Source organism: Sceloporus undulatus, chromosome 2 (genome assembly GCF_019175285.1).
Source record: "Sceloporus undulatus isolate JIND9_A2432 ecotype Alabama chromosome 2, SceUnd_v1.1, whole genome shotgun sequence".
Lineage (NCBI taxonomy): Eukaryota > Metazoa > Chordata > Lepidosauria > Squamata > Phrynosomatidae > Sceloporus > Sceloporus undulatus.
In genome coordinates, this window is record NC_056523.1 from 9,911,283 (window position 1) to 9,932,680 (window position 21,398).

The window sequence follows — 21,398 nt, forward strand, 5'->3', positions numbered from 1 at the left end:
TTATTTGGGCATCCAAGAAGGATGCAGCATGTTGAGAGGCAACTTACTTGCGTCTGCTTCTGCAATCTACTGGTACTTTCTATTTCTCTGGACACTGGACTTATTTTGGTCTAAGAATACTATAAAAGCTCCATCTAAACTACAGCAGATCAGCAAGTCTAATAATTGAATGAGCAGTAAAAAGCACCCCCACCTACTCAAAGGGAAGCACCTAAGCCTTCATGGACCTACTGTGTATCATGCATCATCCTGTCAGTTGATGATCCTGCCAGTTGATGATCCTGGATCTCCTGCTCTCTACTCCCCACTGGCATAATTAGAAATTGCTGTCATCTCCCAGCATCTACCATGCCAAGTGACCACTTTATTCTACCTAATAATAGAATCCAAGAATCCATTCCAAATCCCTTTTGGCATGCAGGAAGACACCATCAAAGCACATCCAACAAATGGCCATCCAGCCTCTATTCCAGTGATCTCCAATCTCTGGTCCTCCAGATATTTTGGACTTCGGCTCCCAAAATTCCTAGCTGTTGTTTAACAGCTTCTGGGAGTTGAAGTCCAAAACAGCTGGGGAATCAAAGTTTGGGAACCACTGCTCTGTTCAAAAACCTCCAAAGGAGACTCCACCATTCTCTGAGGCAGCATATTCCACGGTCTAATATCTCTTTCCATAAGGAAGTTCTCCATAACGTTTTGATGGAATCTTTTTTACTATAGATTGAAACCATTGCTCCATGTCCTAGTCTCTGGCACAGCAGAAAACAAGCTTGCTCCATCCCCAATATGACAGCATTTAAAGATTTAAATATGGCTGTCATGTCACTCCTTAACCTTCTCTTCCCAAGGATAAACATACCCAGCTCCCAAAGCCACTCTTCACATGTCATGGTTTCCAGAGCTTTCACCATTTTGGTTACCCTCCTCCAGTCACGGTCCAGCTTCTCAACATCCTTTTTAAATTGTGGTGCCCAAAACTGGACACAGTATTCCAGGTGAGGCCTGACCAAAGCAGAATATAGTGGCACTATTACTTCCCTTGATCTAGACACTATACTCCTATTGATGCAGTCTAGAATCACACTGGCTTTTTTTAGCTGCTGCATCAAATTGTTAATTCATGTTCAGCCTGGGTTCCACTAAGCCTCCTAGATCCCTTTCGCATGTACTGCCATCAAGCTAGGTGTCAATCATCCTATACCTGTGCATTTCATTTTTACTACCCAAATATAGTATCCTACATTTCTCCCTGTTGAAATTCATTTTGTTCAACAGGGAAAATTGTAGGATACTACACATGGGCAGGAAAAACGAAATGCTGCCAAGCATGAATTGTGAAAGGTTTGGCCAGAGATCTACACTCCTACAGGGAGGATCCTGTGTGAAATGTCAGGAAGGCCTTAAACTGTGCTTGAAGCACTGCTGCCCAAAGTGACAAATTCATTCAGTCTAATGATAGCACCAGCATAAAATGCTGGAAGTTTTGGCTAGAGTCCAGTGTTACTCCTACAGTGAGGATCTTGAATGAATCCTCAGGTGGGCTTTAAGTTTTGAACTCTGGTTGAAACACTTCCCGCACTCGTTGCATCTGAACGGTTTTAGCCCCTTGTGGATCCTGACATGGGCAGTCAGACTGCCTTTAAGACCAAAGGTTTTCCCACAGTCTGAACATTTGAATGGTCTCTCCCCCGTGTGAGTCCGACGGTGCCTCATGAGATCCGAGTTCATGCTGAAAGACTTCCCACAGTCTGAACACTCGAAGGGCCTTTCCCCGGTGTGGATTCGGTTGTGCCTGATGAGGTCGTAGTTCATTCGGAAACATTTCCCGCAGTATGAGCATTCATACGGTTTCTCACCACGGTGGATCCTGTGATGTCTAAAGAGGCCATATTTGGTACTGAAATATTTGCCGCAGTCTAAACATCCATAAGGCTTCTCCCCTGTGTGGGTTTTGTGATGCCTAACAAGTTTGTCCTTCATTCGGAAGGACTTCCCACAGTCTGAGCATTTGAATGGTTTCTCTTCCACAAGGGGTCTCTTGCGGATCATGAGATTCAGACTCTGTTTGTATTTACTCAGGCTCCCCAGCCCTTCCCTGACTAAGAGTTCATTCAGTTTTTGGTGGTTCCCTCTGCTAGGAATTGATGAATCCATTCCTGGCTTCTGATTGCTTCTGGGTTTTCCCCATGTTCCATGCAAACCACAAGATACTTCTGCCTGATTGTGGTACACAACCTTATTCTCTGCGAGTTTTCCTTGTAATATCCCACAATCTTCTTGCTCTGGGCCTTCCTGCATGTGAGCTTTATCATTCTCCACACCGTGTTCATCTGAAGGAAGAAGGAAAAGTTAATAACATAAAACAAACCTGACACTGGAAGGATGCGTTAGTTTTTGGAAATAGAATTATTATTTTATCATTTATTGTATTTATACTCTGCCTTAGATAAATCGAAACAAGATTAACTTAAAATCTTATTTTACAAAAGTTGAAAAAGGAATAAATAACACTATTATTACACCAGTCAATACTCACCTATCAAACTTCCTTCACACTCCTCCTTCACCACATTCCAGATGTGCTTCTGTATATTCCCCAAAACATCTTTCCCGCCACTTGGGAAATTCACAAGCATCTCCTGGCAGAGTCCGGGACCCTGAAAGAGGAAGAACTATATCATGAACTTTTAAAAATTAAATGTACGGGCAACAGAAAGTGAAAGAAAAGGACAAAGATATTACTACATTTTCACAAAAGCAAGGAGAATAAAATTGCCCCAGGACTGTAAAATTGACATTTGGTTAGACAACAGGCTGCATGCCAGGATGTGAATTGCTGCAGCCCTCCTGATTCATTATTTAATTAAAAGATTTCTATATTATATCATACAATCTCAGGGCATGTCCAACAAAATTGGATCAACCAATTTAAAACTGTAAAACAATGAGAAACCATTTAAACAGACTGGATATATACTGAAGTAACAAAGGATAAACACACCAGAAACAGAGGGAGACAATAAGTACAAGTTACATATATCAGAGAGACTTAGAGAAGTCTAATACAGTTAAGAGATAGAACACATACGCACAATAACTTATACATATACAGTCCACCCTTGCCATACATGGGGGATCTGTTCTGGACCCCCAGTGCAAGGCAAAAAACGCAAGACCTCAAGTCCCATTTGTATGAATGGAGCATGCTCCTGCGCACCGTGGGCGCACACCCCATTAATTCTATGGGGCCTTGCCATCCGTGTGACTTTGAGTCTGCGTATGGCATGCCCATGTATAGCATGGGTGTGCTGTATACAAATACCTGACACAAAAGACTGATGTGAGAAAAAACAAAGTGGATATATATTGATATTATAAGCATTTTTGAATGCTGCATTTGTGAAGCTGAAATGTACCAGCTGTTAGTATGTATTGTATGAACCAGGAATTACTGTATTTTATTTATTAATAAAAATGAAAGTTTAACAACAACAACAACAACAACAACAATAATCCTACAAATCCCAGAATCCCATATCAGTGAGCCATAGTAATTGTCAAACCATGTTATTTCTGTAGTGTGGATGCAGCTTAAAAATAGAAATAGCAATAGCATTTACATTTCTATACTGCTTCATAGTGAATTCAGCACTCTCTAAGCAGTTTACAATCTGTACGCCAATTGCCCCCAACAAGCTGGGTACTCATTTTATCAACCTACGAAAGGATGGAAGGCCAAGGCCTGTTGCAGACGGGTCTTTGCTCTGTCCCCAGTACATACTAGGGGTTGGCCGAGGACGCAGCAGCCAATCAGGCCTCACCCCTAGTACGTACTGGGGCCATAAAAATGGCGGCGCCCTATACACAGGGCACTGCCATTTTGACGTGACGGATGCTTAGCATCCGCATGTCGCGGTTGTGACGCCGCAAGTGCGCCATTGGCGCCTTGCAGCATCACAACTGTGCCGCAAGAAGAACCTGCTTTTTGTGGGTTCTTTTTGCTGTGCGAGGGGGGGCGCGGTTTGTCCGCTGTGGCTCCCTCATGCAGCAAACATGGGCGCCGGCAGAGCACCCTTTTTGGGCACTCTGTAAAGCACCTATGTCAACCTTGGAGCCACGTGGGATCAAACTCACAACTTTGTGGTTGTAGTACTGGCATTGAACCACTGCGCCACCAGTGAGGAGGACAAAAATTAGCAAAATAGCAAAATGGTATTAGCTAAGAATGCCTAGAAGAGAAAAATACATGAGTTAGAGAACAGGACTGTCTGCATGATTGATAACAGAACAGGTCAGAGAGGTCTCCTCTTGGTATTCAAGATTGTTTATTGCTCTTAAGGGGTGCCTGAGTGTCTACTCTAACCAAAATAAGGAATGCCAGGCTGAGACAGTGATTGAAAACTGTCCTGATAAGAGATGTCAATAATGAGCCCACAAGGGTCTAAGACTGTATATGTTCTGTAGCCAATCACTAAAAAGAGGTGCGTATGTTTGTATCCTATGTATACAATATAATCAATGTATGACTTGCAAGTTCAATACAATCAGTGTATGGTTTCCAAGTTTTTTTCCAGGGCTCCCTCATAAAAATGCCAGGAACAAAACCAATCCCACCTGCTCTTCCCAACTACCAGCCTCCAGTTGTGCTGGCAGGAACCCCTCCACCAGGGCCACTGCTTGGGCACAGGTCTCAGGGCTTCCCTCCTTCACCCGGCCCTGGATCTCCCGGGGCAGGATGGTCAAGAACTGCTCCAGGATCACCAGCTCCAGGATCTCCTCTTTGGTGTGCCTCTCTGGCTTCAGCCACTGACGGCAAAGTTCCCGGAGCCGGATGCAAGCCACGTTGGGGCCCTCGACTTCACAATAGCGCAATTGCCTGAAGTGTCGGCGAAAGACCTCAGCGCTGAGGGGTTCTGCCATCTGTTCTTTCAGTTTCCCGGAGGGTCCTTTTTGTCTTGGATACAGCCTGCTAGGTGCAAGTTCAGCTCCCCTGTTGACATTACTCAGATACCAATCTCTGTCCTCCTTGGACCCCTCGTAAGGGGATGGGAAAGTCTCTGTACTCCCAGAGACAGCCATTTCTGGCAACTGTGGGTCCTGGGCGCCAGTGTGAGGGGACTCCATTGCCTTGAGGAAGGCTTGCCATTGGGCCTCCCAGACATGTTGTAATGCCTCCTGTCCAACAGATCCCACCTCAGCACTTGCAAGGAGAACTTTTTTCAACCCTTTGGGTCCCTTCTCTGATTTGGGATCCAATGTGTCCTTCTTCTCCGTTTTCATCCCCGGTTTAAATCCCTGCTCTAGAGAAGCCCGGAATTGGGAATCTGCGGATGAACACTCTTCCTCCATCTTTCTTGCCATCTCCTTTCTCATGGAGAAAGTTCAAACTCAGACCGGTCTCTCGGTTGTCTCTCTCAACAAATATGGCAGAAGCATTGGAGCCTGTTGTTAAAGCAACACACACCCAGAAAGAGAAACCAGATATTGACACAGCAATGGTTATGTGAAGGCAAAACAATTTCCAAATTGTTTTTTTCCCCCTAAGGGAAGAAAATAAGACAGGCAGAATTAGAACAGAGGAAAATGTACAGGGAACGACAGGCCACGATCTATAAACATATTTTTGCTATCAAAAAATGACTGGTATTTCTGAATATCTTAAGGAGGGTTGCCAGACTGAAAACTGGAGAGCACTAGTGTACCTTTAATGTTTATGTAGACGAAGTAGTTTCAGCATGCATTGCTTGTCATAAAGTAAGGTGACAGGCGACAATGTTGAAAGTGCCTCTTCTGCACAACCGTACAGCCCTCTCCTATTTTCATTCTAGTAAGCCTACTTTTAAGTGATGAACAGCTCTGTGGAACTCAAAAACTTGTACAGCTTGAACTGGTCCTAACAAAAAACTGTTGTTTTCCCCACAAATTATCCTGGCAATCAATCAATATATTTACAATTAATGATCAAAATATAAACCAAGTTTTAAAATTGTTATTTGTTAGGAATGTGAAGAGCAACTATGAAAGAACAAAAGATACTGAAGAGCAAAGACATATAACTGAGCACTAAAGTGAGAATAATCCAGGCCATTGTATTTCCCATAACTATGCATGGATGTGAGAGCTGGACAGTGAAGGAAGCAGATAAAAAGAAAATCATTTCATTCAGATGTGGAGAAGAGTGCTGAAAATACTGTGGACGATCAAAACGATAAACAAATGGGTCTTCGAACAGATTAATCCAGAAGTCTCCTTGGAAGCCAAGCTGAGCAAATTGAGCATCTGGTTGTGTGACATTTTTGTTATTGTTGTTACTGTCTTCAAATCGATCCTGACTCACGGCAACCCTGTGAATGAGACATCTCCAAGACTCCTGTCCTCTATTGCTCTGCTTAGGTCCTGCAAACTCATACTTGTGACCTCCTTAATAGAGTCCATCCATCATTTTGGAGTTTATCACATGAAGGAGATCAGGAGTTTATCCTGTGAATATCCTGGAAAAATCACGTAATTACGTCAAATGATTTCACACGATGTTGCACAAAACCTGCCATTAAAGTGGTCACAAAGAAGCATTAACACACATCTTTTTACTTTCAGGATTTCAGCAACAATGCATTTCCGATACTGCTTTATTTGCGCAATTGCGTGTGATAATCATTCGCGCAATTACTTGCCATTTTTGCTTTATTTGCGGGATGCTTTAAATACCCTTTAATCTATCTTTAATGTTGAAATTAGCCCCAGTGTGATAAAACTCTGTAGTCTTCCTCTCTGTGTACATCCATCCACCTTTCCTAGCATTTACTGACTTTTCCAGTTAGTCATGCCCAGAGTGACTAGACTTGGTCCTCCTTTTCCAGGACCAGCCTTCTGTCTAGGAGGAATTCTAAAATGTTCTCCACTTTGAGCATGATCGTGAAGCATGAATTTATATTTCTATGCGTCTTTTTAGGTTTTGTTTGGTAATGTCCTACATTTTTCTTGAATTGCTTCCCTTTTTAGTATGACTGGGAGGCATGAATTTACATTTCTAGCAGTGTTTTTAGCTTTTATTTGGTAACATCCTCCATTGAATGTCCTCCATTTTGCAATGCCTTGTCCTCCTTTGCAGTGAGGACATCTAGTCATCCTGGTCATGCCTTCTCATGCCGTGGCCAAAGTACAACAACCTCAACTTTATCAACTTGGCTTCTAGGGACATTTCAGATTTGATCTGTTCTTGGAACCAAGTGTTTGTCTTTTTGGCTGTCCATGGTGTCCTCAGCACTCTTCTCGAGGACTTCATCTCAAAGGGATTTATTTTCTTCCTATTTGCCTTCTTTGTCGTCCAGCTCTCACATCTGTACATGGTGATAGGGAATACAGTAGCTTGACCAATACTAACTTGCTCAGTTGTATATCTTTACTCTTTTAAGATCTTGTCTAGTTCTTTCATGGCTGCCTTTACCATTCCTAATCTTCTTCTGATCTGATGAAGAATCCAGCTGAGCTTCGAAAGCTTGCAACATGTAATTGTGCATTTTGGTTGGGCCCATAAAGGTCTCATTGTTTGGTGGGTTTTTGATTTGCTCTAGTCTACGGCCAACACGACTACTGAATGTTTTTTTGGATTTCAAGATAAAGCATTATAGCCGCAACAGGGGAATCCTAAGGAAGAGAGCCAGCAGACTGGGACCCTACTACTTGACGTTTTCCCCTCCAACAAAGGTAAAACAATTTTATTTTTCTAAAATTGGGACTGGAGACATGTTGGATTGCAAGGAAGCATCTTTTTCGTGTTGCAAAGGTATGCTAAATTTCCTGGACTTGGAGAATCTGCCAGTGAACACATGGCTAGAAGTAAGAGGTGCTAGCCTGTAAATAATACCCCTCCATACCATCTGAACTGAGAACAAAAAACAACAACATGCAGGCTTAGGAGTGACCTCTCCCATTTTTATTCTCCTGTATGATTTTTAACACGTTGCCTGATGAAGAAACAATGTCGTTGTGCATTTTGGTTGGTCAAATAAAGGTATCCTTGTTTGGTAGATTTTTTGATCTGATCTCATGACTGCAGTCCCCATTCTGATCAATGTCTGACTGTTTCGTTTTCCTTATTGTCTAGGCTGAATTTATGTAGTTCCTCCATAGTCGTTTTGTTTTGTTTATGTTCAGGAGCAACCTGAAAGGGAGAAGAACTCCCACTCGTTTCCAATCTGGCAACCCCAAGGCAGGCAACTTCCTCCATGCTCCTGACCCCAGTCTCTGCATCCATCCATCTAGCCCCTTGCCTCTTTGCAGGGGTTTCTTCCCCGTTCCTTGCACCCATGGATTGCCTCCCCTTCTCTCCAATCCTTTTAACTCACCAAGGCACCCTCTCTGCACCAAGGCAAATCATGCAGCCATGCCACTCTCCAGATGCATGGAAGAGACAGGCTTGCTTGCTAGCCACTTCTTTGAGCTCTTCCTCTCCTCCTTCCCTCTCCCTCTCGCTCTTCCTCTCGATGGTAGTGAAATCACCTCCTTTTGCCCCCTCCTCCAAATGCTTCTCTTCCTCTCTAGGAACCCAGTGGCAGATCTCTCTTTAACCCATTGAGAGCCCACTTCTCAGATTGCTTTGCTTTGCTCAAAGCTCCTATTTATTCCAATGTAGGGATGGCCAGAGACGTAGCCATAGATCACTGCCTGTTCCCCACCAAAAAAACAACAGCTCTGCTTCCCCCCCTTCATTAAATGTTCCTCCACTCCCCCAAATTTCTAGCATTGCAGTTGAGCATTTAGAAATACAGTATGCCAAGGGGATCTTCCAGAGTAGCTGAGTGAAAGACGTTGTAGCATAAGGAGGAAAAGCCACAATTATCATCATTATATTTATTTGTATCCACCACCACCCCATTGTAATATAATAGTTTGTGTGAATCCTGAAACAAAGATCTTAAAAGGAGGCACTAGATTGCCATTATTACAATTGGCATTATTATCATAATGGCAGTCCTGTGGCTCCTTTTAAGACCTTCTTTTCAGGGTGCATTTGCACTGTAAAACTTATGTAGTTTGACACCGCTTGAACTGCCTTGGCTCTGTCCTATGGAATCCTGGGATCTGTAGTTTTGTGCGGCACCAGCATTCTTTGACAGAGAAGGCAAAAAAGCTTGTAAAACCCCAGGATTCCATAGATGGTACTACTGCACTTAAAGTGGTGTCAAACTGCATTATTTCTACAGTGTAGACGCACTCACAATCACTGTATTCCATGCTAATAAGACCTCACTTGATGCCTCATTTTAAGGATATAGCAGTTGTCCACACAGGCCAATTATCCTATTCAGACAATGCAGCCAAAACCCCTGTGGGCAAAATCAAGCCTGAACCTAACAGACCTAGTGCTGAAGGCATGCCCATTGGACATGGTTGTCAAATGTAACCTAGGATCTACTGGTTAACCTTTAGCAATCTGCCATTTAGTAGTGGTATTACTCATTGTTGTGTGCCTTCAAATTATTTCTGACTTATGGTAACCCTAAGGTGAACCTATCCTGGCGTTTTATTGGCAAGTTTCTTCAAAGGGTGTTTGCTATTGTCATCCTCTGAAGCTGAGACAGTGTGACTTGCCCAAGGTAATCCAGTGGCTTTACGTGACCAAGCTGGCTCTATAAAACATGTGTCTGTGTGTTGTGTGCCTTCAAGTCATTTTTGACTTACGGTGACTCTAAAGTGAACCTATCATGGGGTTTTCCTGGCAAGATTTGCTCAGAGGAGGTTTACCATTGCCTTCTTCTGAGGCTGAGAGCATGTGACCTGCCTAAGGTCATCCAGTGGGTTTCATGGCAGAGCTGGGACTCGAACCCTGGTCTCCAGAGTCATAGCCCAACACTCAAACCATGCATCACACTATTATTTACTCAGTTGTTTTATATATATCCTACATTTCTTCCAGTGCAAAACCCAAGGCAGCTTACAACAAATAAAAAACAAAGTACAGCTGAAATGGCTTATGATGCACAATGGGGGAAAATTATTTTAATTGTTTTTAAATGTGTGTGGTAAAAATTTTAAACAATTTTACCTGTGAGCTGCCTGGGGTCCCTTTTTGGGAGAAAGGCGGCATAGAAATGAAACAACAACAACAACCTCTTGCTGCCTGGAGCATCAGGCAGAGTTGGGACATGCAGTTTGGCGTAGCTGTAGTCCAAAACATAAAATTTCTCCAAAATCTACTTAAATTATTAGAATTTAATTATTAAAAAGGGTTTAGCATTATGGACAGTTCCTTTAAAGTTCACACTAAAACCCAAAGCAGATTTCCCACACCATGGACGTGAAAGTCATGGTGGCATATAACTGGCTCAATAGACATAGGGCGAACACTGGCATCAAGGTTACTTCCTATCTCCAGAGAACCTTTTTGCAGCTCCACATATTACTTCCCTCTATAGGTCCCAAAACGTGCTCTTGATAATGAGAAATGACAGACAGGGTGGAGAAAATGTGACTTATTTCATCTTATTTTATCTTTCAAGACATATCTATGTAACAACGAGGCTTCGCTAACTGCAATACTGTGCTAACATACTCAACATTTAAAAATGCATTTTTTGTTCTTTAACTTCTGACAAAAAACACACACATTTGCTACAAACTGGCAACACAGGAACATTTAACTGAGAAAAATCCATCTCGCTGCTGATTCAGTGATATACTACACTACAATGTCTGGCGGGGGGCAGACAGTCCTTAGATTTCTTGATCTTCAACCTTCTGATTCCTTTTCTGAGCCCGTTTTCACAATAGACTTCATCAACAGATTTTATAACATGGAATAACGGTTAAATGATCACAGGATCTTGTTTCATTATCAATAAAATTTGATCCGCGAGTTATTAGATGAGAAGTGTTTCACGCTTTGACATTTTCCTCAAATAGAATTATGTTCTTATTCCAAATATTTCTATCATTTTCTCCTCAGTTGTTTTGTAAGAAGCAAGGGCTGCATCCGCACTGTTGGGAAGTGTAGTTTTGTGAGATACTTAGCCTTCTGTGAGAGTTCTAATGCCATAACAAACTAAATATCCCAGCATTCCACTGCATTGAGCCATGGCTGTTAAAGTGGCATCAAATTTCTGCAGTGCAGATGCAGCCAAGAACTGTGTTTCTATTAAAATCTATCCACAACAAGTACTGCATTGCTTCCTTAGTGTGAATTCTTTCATATTTAGTGGTTTATTCTGACTGAACCTCTTTCCACACTCCCAAGAATTTATAACTTGTGTCCCTTGTGTGTCTTTTTTTCATGTCTAGTAAGAGCTGACTTATAACTAAAGCTTTTTCCACACTCCAAACAATGGTATGGTTTTACTCCAGTGTGAATCGTTTGATGTTTAATCAGATTTCGCTTCCCGCTGAAGCTCTGTCCGCACTCCAGACATTTGAATGGTTTCTCTCCTGTGTGAGTTCTTTTATGGTCACTGAGATTTCCTCTCTGACTGAAATCCCTTCCACACTCCAGGCATTTATATGGTTTCTCCCCTGTGTGAATTCTTTGATGAGAAGTAAGAACTGACTTCTTGTTGAAGCTGTTCCCACACTCTAAGCACGTGTACGGTTTCTCCCCTGTGTGAATCCGCTGATGGCAACTGACACTTGATTTCTGACTGAAGCTCTTTCCACACTCCAAACATTTAAAGGGTTTCTCGCCAGTGTGAACAGTCTGATGGGAGAGAAGTTTTCTCTTTTCACTAAAGTTGCTCCCACACTCCAAGCACGTATAAGGTTTTTCCCCTGTGTGAATTCTCTGATGTTTAGTGAGGTCTGTATTCCGAATGAAACTCTTTCCACAGTCCAAGCATGGGTATGGTCGTTCCCCGGTGTGAATGCTCTGATGTTTAGCAAGATCTTTCTTTCCCCGGAAACTCTTACCACACTCCAGGCATTTATAGGGTTTCTCCCCTGTGTGAGTTCTTTGATGATAATTATGGTTTCCCTTTTGACTGAAGCTTTTTCCACACTCCAAGCATTGATAGGGTTTCTCCCCAGTGTGAATTCGCTGATGTCTGATAAGGTCTCTGTGCTGCCTGAAGGTCTTCTGACATTCCAAACATTTATATGGTCTTGCCTCTGCCTGGAGTCTTTGTTGTCTAGCGTGGTCTAGAATGAAGGCAAGAGGTTGAGAAATGCTGAGTAACTTAATTTTTGGAACATGAATTGGGGTGAAAGGACAATACCTAACCTACTTCAATGAGAGTCAGATCTACTTATTGTGTTTTGATAGCCTCTTCTGACTGGCATACTCTGATACCTTGCGTGATATACATGGAAACTAAATCAGAATGAATTTCATTGGGTTGGCTTGAGCCAGTTATTCAATCTGATCAAAAGCTATCCATGGTTTAGCAAGCGATCCAGAGAGAGAGTATGGTAACTAGTAAGTGAATGAAGGTAAGAGTATGTGGCATGTTTATATAGGAAAAGAGGGAGAAAGGTACAGAGGGCAAGAGAAGTAGAAGGAGGAAGTTGAAAGAAAGTGACAGAAAGAAGAGAAAGGTCAAAGGTAGGGTTATGGAGTTAAGGGAGTTAGAGGGAACTCTGGACTCAAGTTTTTCTTAACGTAGGATTGTGGGGTTTTTTTTAGGTTTGTTAAGTTTTGTTTTGCTTAGTCTATTTCTTTTCTGTTTTCAAGACATTATAAATAACAGTGGTTAGAAAGGATGAGTTGAAATTAAAAATTCATAGAAACAAGTTTGTTAGAGGAATATGCCTGACTTGTTTGTTCTTTTTCAATACTACTGTTGTTTTTAAATAACAATAATAACAATAACAGATTCCGTAATTAAAGATGTATTCAAACAAAATTTATAATAGGTTTAAGTGGGTATACATGTATATGATGCAAATATTTATATCTATGAGAACTTATTGTCTTGTTATTTGTGTGTTGATTTTTCTTCTTTCTTTCTTGTCTTGTTACCTTTTTTCTCTTTTTCAGTTTTGTTGTAAATGTACTGCTTGTTTATGCTTTCTCTATTATTAGTATTAGAGTGTATTATTTGTAATTATTATCAAATGTAACACACACATACACACACACACACACACACTATCCATGGTTTAGGACTCTTGTTAGAAGTGTGATTTATTTAATAATTTGAGTCGCAAATCAGCCACAACATTTTGAAATACAATTTTTGCTTCTGTTTATCTTCCTCATCCGTTTGTAGACATCAGGATTGTTATAGATCAGGGGTGGGCAACTTTGGAAAACCAAATCATCCTCTCAGGGGCCTTTGGATGGCCATGCTCTCACACTGCCCACTCCCATAAAAAGGCAAAACAAATTTTGCCCACAAATATATTTAAACAGCATCTAGAGACATGGAAGGATTTTCACCATGTTTTTGGGACCACCCTAAACCATGCAGGCCTAGGAGGCGGCTTTTTTTTAACAACGAAAAGTGAGTAGAAATCACTTTCTGTTCATCTTCTGTTTCAAAAAAGACTTACCAAGAAAGGCCACAATCCTAAAGGTCTCTATCATGATTTCTCTGTGCAAGGCTCTCTGGCCAAGATTCAGCATTGCCCATTCGTCCTTGGTGAAATACACCGCCACCTCTTCAAAGGTCACCAGGCCCTAGATGAAAAAGAAAGTGTGTCCTCCTCACTGAGAACTTAAACCTTGTCTATGTGCACCATCCAAAAGGACGGTTAAAGGGAGGTGGATGGGCATTACTCTGCAAGATCTAAATCAGAGGTGGGCACAGTGTGATCCCTGAAGCTCCCACCAGCCCCACAAAGCTCTCCAAGCCCTCAATTTGAAGGCAATATTTGCCCCAAAACAATGCAGAAAGTTCCCCCAAAGAGCACGAAAACATTCAAGCACATACCACATCATTCCCAATAGCACCCCAGAACTGTGTAGTCAGTCCCTCATATCCACATATTCTGCATCCACAGATTTAACTACCAATGGTTTGAAAATATTTTTAGAAAGATACAGTATACATTTCAGAAAGCAAACCTTGATTTGGCTATTTTATATAAGGGGCACTATTTCACTATGCCATTGTATTTAATAGGACGTGAGCATCCACGGCTTTTGATATTCATGGGGAGTCCTAGAACCAAACCCCAGCAGATACCATGGGCCCACTTTGGTGGAGTCTCCTTCTTTTGAGGTTTTTAAACAGAGGGTGGATGGCCATCTGTCAGAAGTGCTTTGATTGTGAATTCCTGCATGGCAAAATGGGATTGGACTGGATGGCCCTTGGAGTCTCTTCCAACTCTAGGATTCTACTATCTCCAAATACTTCTATATTCCTCTGCAGTCTGTCTCAAAATAGCAAGAGAAAATGTTGCGATTTCATCTCCTGTCATCATTTTGAGAGAGACTGGAGGGAAACAGGCACTTGGGCCTGCTCTGGGTTGTGCAGCCTATGGAGCAGGGCTGGAGAAGAAATGGTCCCCTGACTCCCATATTGTTGCCTTGTTATTGTTGATGTTGTGTGTCTTCAAGTCATTTCTGACTTATGGAGACCTTAAGGCAAATATGTCATAGGTTTTTCTTAGTAAGATTGGTTCAGAGGTTTTCCCTTCCCCTCCCTGAGGCTGAGAGAGTGTGACTTGGCCAAGGTCACCCAGTAGGTTTTCATGAGCTGGGAATTGAACTCTGGTCTCCAGAGTCGTAGTCCAACAATCAAACTACTATGCCATGCTGTTGCCTACTCCGATTTAAACATTTCATAGTTCTAATGGAGACAAGGCCTTTAACGGCATGGCTATATGCCACATCTAGGACTGGAATCAGCCCCTGAATGTCAGCTGAAGGGGAACAATAGCCTGTTTGTAGGCTTCCTAAGAAGCGCCATGTTGGCCAATGTGGGAAACAGGGTACTGGAGTAGATGAGCCTCTTCTGACCCAACAGCTTAACTTTCCCTAAAGCAAAGAGGCTGAGGTTGCTGTTTTGAGGGCAGAGGCACTCAGACTGCTACGTTGCCTGTCTTCCCAGTGAACCTTTTCCCCTACCTGATCTGCTTCTACTCCATCACAAAGTGGAGGAGATGACTGAGGACTTATGGTCAAGGCCATTCCAGCCCCTGCAAGAGACAAAGGTGGGAGGAGGTGAATAACCCGGGTTCATCTCAGTTCCATCCTACACTTCTTCCTAATTTGTTGTCGTTGCATGCCTTCGAGACAACTCCAGCCTAATCTGCACTGCAGAATGAATACAGTTTGACTCCTCTTTAACTTTCAAGGTCCAACGCTATGGAATCTTGAGATTTGTAGTTCTGTGAGGTATTTAGCTTTCTCTGTCAGAGAGCTCTGCTGCAACAACAAACTGCAAATCCAAGGATTCCACAGCATTGAGCCACGACAGTTAAAGCAGTGTCAAACTGCATTATTTTTGCAGTACAGATTAGACCTCCAATTTATGACCTAGGGCTTTTTTGGCAAGATTTATTCAGAGGTGGTTTGCTGCTGCCTTCATCTAAGGCTGTGAGAGCACTACCTGCCCACAGTCATCCAGTGTGTTTCTATGAATGAGTAGGAATTTGAGCCCTGTCGTCTCATAGTCTTAGTCCAGCATTCAAACAACTACAAATGTTAGTTCTCATGTGAACATAACACAGCATCGTATTTTCACGCAACAGGACTTTTTTCTGTAAACATACACAGAGAGCCAGCATGGTTCCAGAGACCAGGGTTCGTTTCCCCACTTGACCATAGAGACCCACTGGGTGATTTTGGAGAAATCACACTCTCTCAGCCTCAGAGGAATGCAAAGGCAAAGCATGCCAAGAAAACCCCCAAGAGTGATTTATCTTTGGGTCACCATAAGTCAGAAGTAACTTGAAGGCATGCAACAACACCAGGCATACATAGCATCACGCTCAAAGTGATGCTAATCAAAATGCACCCAAGTATTGTGAGATACAGTCTGCTTTATCTGCCTTTTTGTATGCTTACACCTCTTTTACATTTCACCTGGGGGTTGAAATCCCTTTTTGACCACAGACCAAAGGACTGAATTCCAAAGATAAAGCCTTCAAGAGTTGCCTGGAGAAGAGAAGACTGAGACGTGTTATGAACGCCGTATTTAAATATCTGGGAGGCTGGCACATAGGAGATGGAGTGAGTTTGTTTTCAGCTGCTCCAAAGAACAGGGCCTCTAGAACCAATGGATTCAAATAACAAGGTGGTTCTGAATAAATATTAGCAAGGGCATGCTGAGAATAAGAACTGTTCAGTAGTGGAGTGGACTATCTCAGAATGGATAGGCTCTTCCTCACTGACTGTTTACAAACAGGTTAGATCAGGAGTGAGCACAATGCAGTCCACACTTCTTAAAACACATTTTTAAAAAATCCAAAATGCCCCCCAAATGACCTCTATGGAGTATGGAGGGCATTTCCATCACCTTTCAAGGCTCCATAGGCACCCCAGGGGTCAAAAATGTCCTCTAGGGATCCAGAAAGTCTCCCAAATATGGTGATAATACTCCCCATGTCCCCTTGAGGGTGCTTAGGTGCATTTGGAGGCAAACAAATTTGGGGTATTTGGTGGGAGTAGGTGCACTAGGAGTGTGGCCCTCCAAGGTCTCTGGGGGGTGGGTAATGTGACCCCAGGTCTTCCACAATTCCCCATCCCCGAATTAGCTAGACACCCCTCAAGGGACCTCTAGTGTGGATTCCTGCACCGGTAGGCGACTAAGATCCATTCCAATGCTGCATCTTCACTGCAAAATTAATGCAGTTTGACACAACTTTAACAGCCATGGTTCCATTCTATGGAATCCTGGGATATGTTGTGGCTCCGGGGCTCTCTGACAGGGAAGGCTAAATATCTCCCCATACTACAAATCCCAGAATTCCATAGCATTGAGCCACAGCTGTTAAAGCGGTGTCAAACTGGATTATTTCTGCAGTGCAGATGCAACCCAGCTCTGTGTTTCGATCATTGGGTCCCAGTCTGTACTCCCCATACAGCTCTGGAGAACACAGAAACAACCCTTCAGAGAGGCCAATCGAGTTGCAATGTGTCTCTTTAACCAAAGAATACACCTTACCCTGCAAGGTGACACGCGTTTCCTCTGAGGCTATGTCAAGCTGAGCTGAGGCTGCAGGGAAAGCAGGACCCAGGTCTGCACACAAATCCTTGACCTAAAACAGGAATAAGGAACCAGTACATGGTGAAAGGATTAAAATGAGGAAAGAATGATGGAAATTAAAGCTTGCATGGAGTTGGTATGAGATATTCGTCCTCAGATGACATGCAGAAAAGGTTGGGCACTTGGAAGGTTTTCAGGATCTCCCCACTCACAGTCCAGACTCAGCATAGTCTGACCCATGGGCTATGTGTGGCCACTGGAGTCCACTTTGTGGCTCCCTCACCCCACTCTCCCCATTAAAAAAAAAAAAGTACAATTTTGAGGCAATTTTTGTCCCCAAGCCATGCAGACCCCCCCAAATGTTTGAAAACACACAAAAATATCCCCACCCTATCCTCACTAGGACCCCAGAAACTCGTACTATCCCCAAATACTTCCGTTTCCCCCTGCGGTTCTTCCCAAAATGGTGACAGGAAGAAACACAGGGAGTGCCACAATTTTGAGAGGGACTGCAGAGGCAAATGGAGGCTTGTTCTGACAGCTGCAGCTTGCAGGGGATCAGGGCTGGGGGCAGGCCCCTAGCTAGGCCTTTAGGGGCCCTGGGGCAGAAAGTCCATTCAGGGCCCCTATATTATTTCATGTTTGAACATACTTGTATGGTCATGTGTGTGTTTTGCTATACATTGACAGTTAGTGATGAAGGGAAAAGCAATAACATTATTAGTTCCTTCAAAGATTATTCAATATAGTGACAAAATGAATAATACTGTAATAACGCCTTATAAGCACAAACTGTAAACTGTTTTCAGTTTACTGTATTTTCAAATCTGAGCAATGTGTGGTTTAGTTTATGAATACACAACAAAATTACGTCTAAATGATGCAACTAAACTTTTGTTTTAATAACAGTTGATCAATTTATCTGTAAAAAGGGGATCGGTCGGGTGGGCAAGTCACACTCTCAGCCTCCAGGAAAGGCATAAAGCAAACTCTCTGAACAAACCAAGAAAACAACCCACTGGGCAAGTCACACACACTCAGCCTCAAGGAAAGACAAAAAGGGTGTGTGGGGAGCAACTTCTAGCCTAGGCCCTAGAGGGTATTTGGGGCCATTTGAATGCAATGTTTTTTATTACTACTACTATTATTATGTAGATGTGCAATGGAGGATGTGGCCCTCCAGGCTCTCCTAGGCCTCCCCTTGTTGCTTACCATTAAAATTAAAGCAAACAGTTTAAAACAATAAGGAACATTTTCTTTAAAAGCAACTCAGTTAAAGAACAGTCTTGCAAAACTGGTTCAGATCAGAGGTGGAACCAGATTAAGAAGTGCATTGTGAAGCCCTGGGAAGAAACCTGCCAAGGAAACTCCAGGATGAGGCTGGAGCTTCCCTTGGACTAGCCACACTCTCTCGGCCTCAGAGAATGGCCAGGACCATCCCCTCCCCAGAGAAAGGAAACAGCCCCTCCTGGGGGGGGGGGGCAAAAAATCCCCCTCCCCCTTTTTTTTCCAGGGTGAAGGAGAAAGACAATAGAAAGCAGGAAATGGCACCTTCTGGTTGCTCCTTGCCAGCCAGGCAAAAGATCAAAGGCACCTATTTGTTGCCCTAGCAACCCCTTTCTGGGCTCCCTCCTTCCAAGCCTCTGGAAGAGAGGAAAGAAAGAACGAACCTCACTGGCGACTTCCAAATTTCTTTGTCCCAGCAGCACACCTTTTTGGAGGACCGTGACCACAGCTTTCCAGCCCTAAAAGAAAACCCTCCTGCAAAAGCAGGCAGCCCAGCGAGCATTCCAGGCCACCAGGCAGCTGAGCCAAGTCACACTCTCTCAACCTCAAGGAAAGGCCAAGGCTGCCCTGAAGCCATGGCGGTAGCGCCTCCTTCCTCCCAGCCCCCCAGAGGCCTACCTACCAGGCCTGCTGGGCTTCCTGCTGCCCACCATGGGACCCAAACCCAACCTGAAGCAGCAGCAGCAGCAGCAGCAGCAGGCCCAACCCCTGGCCCCAGTGAGGCCTACCTGTGCTGGCTGTTGTCGTGGTCGTCAGATCTCTCCCTCTGCAGCCAGCCTGCTCGCCTTCTCTGTCTGCCACGTGCAAGGGCTGAGCGCGCAAGGCGGACTCAGGTTTGAGTACAAAAGCTCCTCCTCTCCAGAGCCTACCTAGCCAGCAGCCAATGGGGATGGAGGAGCTGGAAGAACCCGCCCCCTCTCTGCAGGTTGGAGGCATAATTATCAAATTCGCAGATGACACCAAATTAGGAGGAATAGCTAATACTCCAGAGGCCAGGATCAAGATTCAAAATGACCTGAATAGACTAGAAAGCTGGGCCAAAGCTAACAGAATGAACTTCAACAGGGAGAAATGTAAGGTACTGCACTTAGGGCGGAAAAATGAAATGCACAGATATAGGATGGGTGACACCTGGCTGAATGAAACTACGTGTGAAAGGGATCTGGGAGTCCAAGTAGACCACAAGTTGAACAGTGTGATGCGGCAGCTAATAAGGCCAATGCTATTCTAGCCTGCATCAATAAAAGTATAGTGTCTAGATCAAGAGAAGTAATAGTGCCACTCTATTCTGCTTAGATTAGACCTCACCTGGAATATTGTTTCCAGTTCTGGGCGCCACAATTCAAAAAGGACATTGAGAAACTGGAGCATGTCCAAAGGAGGGCGACTAAATGGTGAAAGGTCTGGAAACCATGTCCTATGAGGAACGACTCAGGGAACTGGGGATGTTTAGCCTGGAGAAGAGAAGGTTAAGAGGTGATATGATAGCCCTGTTTAAATAGTTGAAGGGGTGTCATATTGAGGAAGGAGCTAGCTTGTTTTCTGCTGCTCCAGAGACTAGGACCCAATGGAGCAATGGATGCAAGCTCCAGGAAAAGAGATTCCAGCTCAACATTAGGAGGAACTTCCTGACAGTAAGGGCTGTTTGACAGTGGAACAGACTCCTTCCTTGGAGTGTAGTGGAGTCTCCCTCCTTAGAGGTCTTAAAACAGAGGCTGGATGGCCATCTGTCGGGGATGCTTTGATTGTGATTTCCTGCATGGCAGAAGGGGGTTGGACTGGATGGCCCTTGCAGTCTCTTCCAACTCTATGATTCTATGAAGCTGAAAGAGTGTGACTTGCCCAAGGTCACCCAGTGGGTTTTTATGCTCAAGCAAGGATTTGAACCCTGGTCTCTTAACTCAAAATCCAATGTTCAAACCACTACACCAAGCTGGCCCTCCATATCACATGGTAAGTATCACCACTATTTTACAAGTACAGTTGTCCCTCCACATTTGCAGCTTTGACTTTTTCAGATTTGATTATTTGTGGCCTTGATTACTACATTCTCCTTAGGAATCTCTAGGTTCAACAGAGCAGTGACTCTACCATAAGTTGACATAGAGTTGCATTGGAGAACCTAGAACTTCCTAGAGAAAACACTTCTCTATGCATTTGTAGATCTTCCAGCATGATTCTATGATCAGTCTCTGGCAGATGTTGATCATAGAGTTGTCCTAGAGGACCTGGAGGTTCTTAGAGAAGTGTTCTCTTAGGTAAAAAAAGAACAGTTTTTTTAATTTGTGGTTTTTCCACATTCATGGGGGTCCTACACCACTATTTCCAGTGAATATGGAGGAACAGTTTTAAAGCCATGTGTGATAACCTCCTAAGGCAGTGATTCCCAAACTTTAGTTCTCCAGGTGTTTTGGACTTCAATTACCAGAACCTGCCCAAAAGTCAGGAATTCTGGGAGCTGACGTCCTAAGCATCTGGAGGACCAAAGGTTGGGAATCAGTGTTCTAAAGGGATCCTCTCACCTGCCGCTGTTCCTCCTCCCTCTTCTCCTCCGCCTGACTCAGGAGGAAGCCCTCGGCCAGGGCCACCGCCTGGGAGCTGGTCTCCGCTCCACACTCTCTCAGCCAGCTGGACATTTCCAAGGGAAGGATGGCCAAGAACTGCTCCAGGATCACCAGGTCCAAGATCTGGGTTTTTGTGTGCTGCTCCGGTTTCAGCCACTGACGGCAAAGACCATGCAGCTTCTTGCAAACCTCTCGGGGTCCTTCAGCCTCCTGGTAGTGGAGCTGTCTGAAACGCTGCACATCTAAACCTGGAATGGATCCAGCCAGGATCTTCTCCACTAACTCTTCCCAGAGTCGGCCACTGTTTCCCATACTGACATCAGGGTCTCTTCCTCTTTCTGGTCCAAATGAGTCTTGCTCATCCATTTTTGAGTTTTGTTTTCCCAGTGCTAAAAGGAACGAATCCTCCTCTGTAGTTCTTCTTCTTCTTCTTCTTAACTGACAATGCAGCTGAAGCTCTACAAAA

The 21,398-nt window shown here is 43.7% G+C and overlaps 2 protein-coding genes across 3 annotated transcripts in view; one reads left to right on the plus strand and one right to left on the minus strand.

Moving 5' to 3' along the window:
* The window catches only part of LOC121921898 (zinc finger protein 397-like), a 942,727-nt gene that overhangs the window by 91,908 nt on the left and 829,421 nt on the right, over window positions 1-21,398 (plus strand). The gene's annotated exons all lie outside the window — the stretch shown is intronic.
* Window positions 997-21,393, minus strand: LOC121923616. Its single transcript, XM_042454181.1, has 8 exons — window positions 20,891-21,393; window positions 17,040-17,133; window positions 14,999-15,069; window positions 13,480-13,606; window positions 11,243-12,126; window positions 4,615-5,382; window positions 2,537-2,657; window positions 997-2,330 (listed from the first exon to the last, which is right to left on the minus strand). The coding sequence occupies exons 1-8, from the start codon at window positions 21,296-21,298 to the stop codon at window positions 1,507-1,509; spliced, it is 3,297 nt and encodes a 1,098-aa protein (XP_042310115.1). The 5' UTR covers window positions 21,299-21,393; the 3' UTR covers window positions 997-1,506.

Bases quoted from the DNA above. Each gene is read 5' to 3' on its own strand.
- LOC121923616 (XM_042454181.1), bottom strand. From the start codon at position 21,298: ATGGATGAGCAAGACTCATTTGGACCAGAAAGAGGAAGAGACCCTGAT. The intron at 15,070-17,039 runs GTAAGGTGTATT...TGTCTCTTGCAG, and splicing joins AACGCGTGTCACCTTGCAGG to GGGCTGGAATGGCCTTGACC. The intron at 2,658-4,614 runs GTGGGATTGGTT...TTCCTCTTTCAG, and splicing joins CTGGTAGTTGGGAAGAGCAG to GGTCCCGGACTCTGCCAGGA.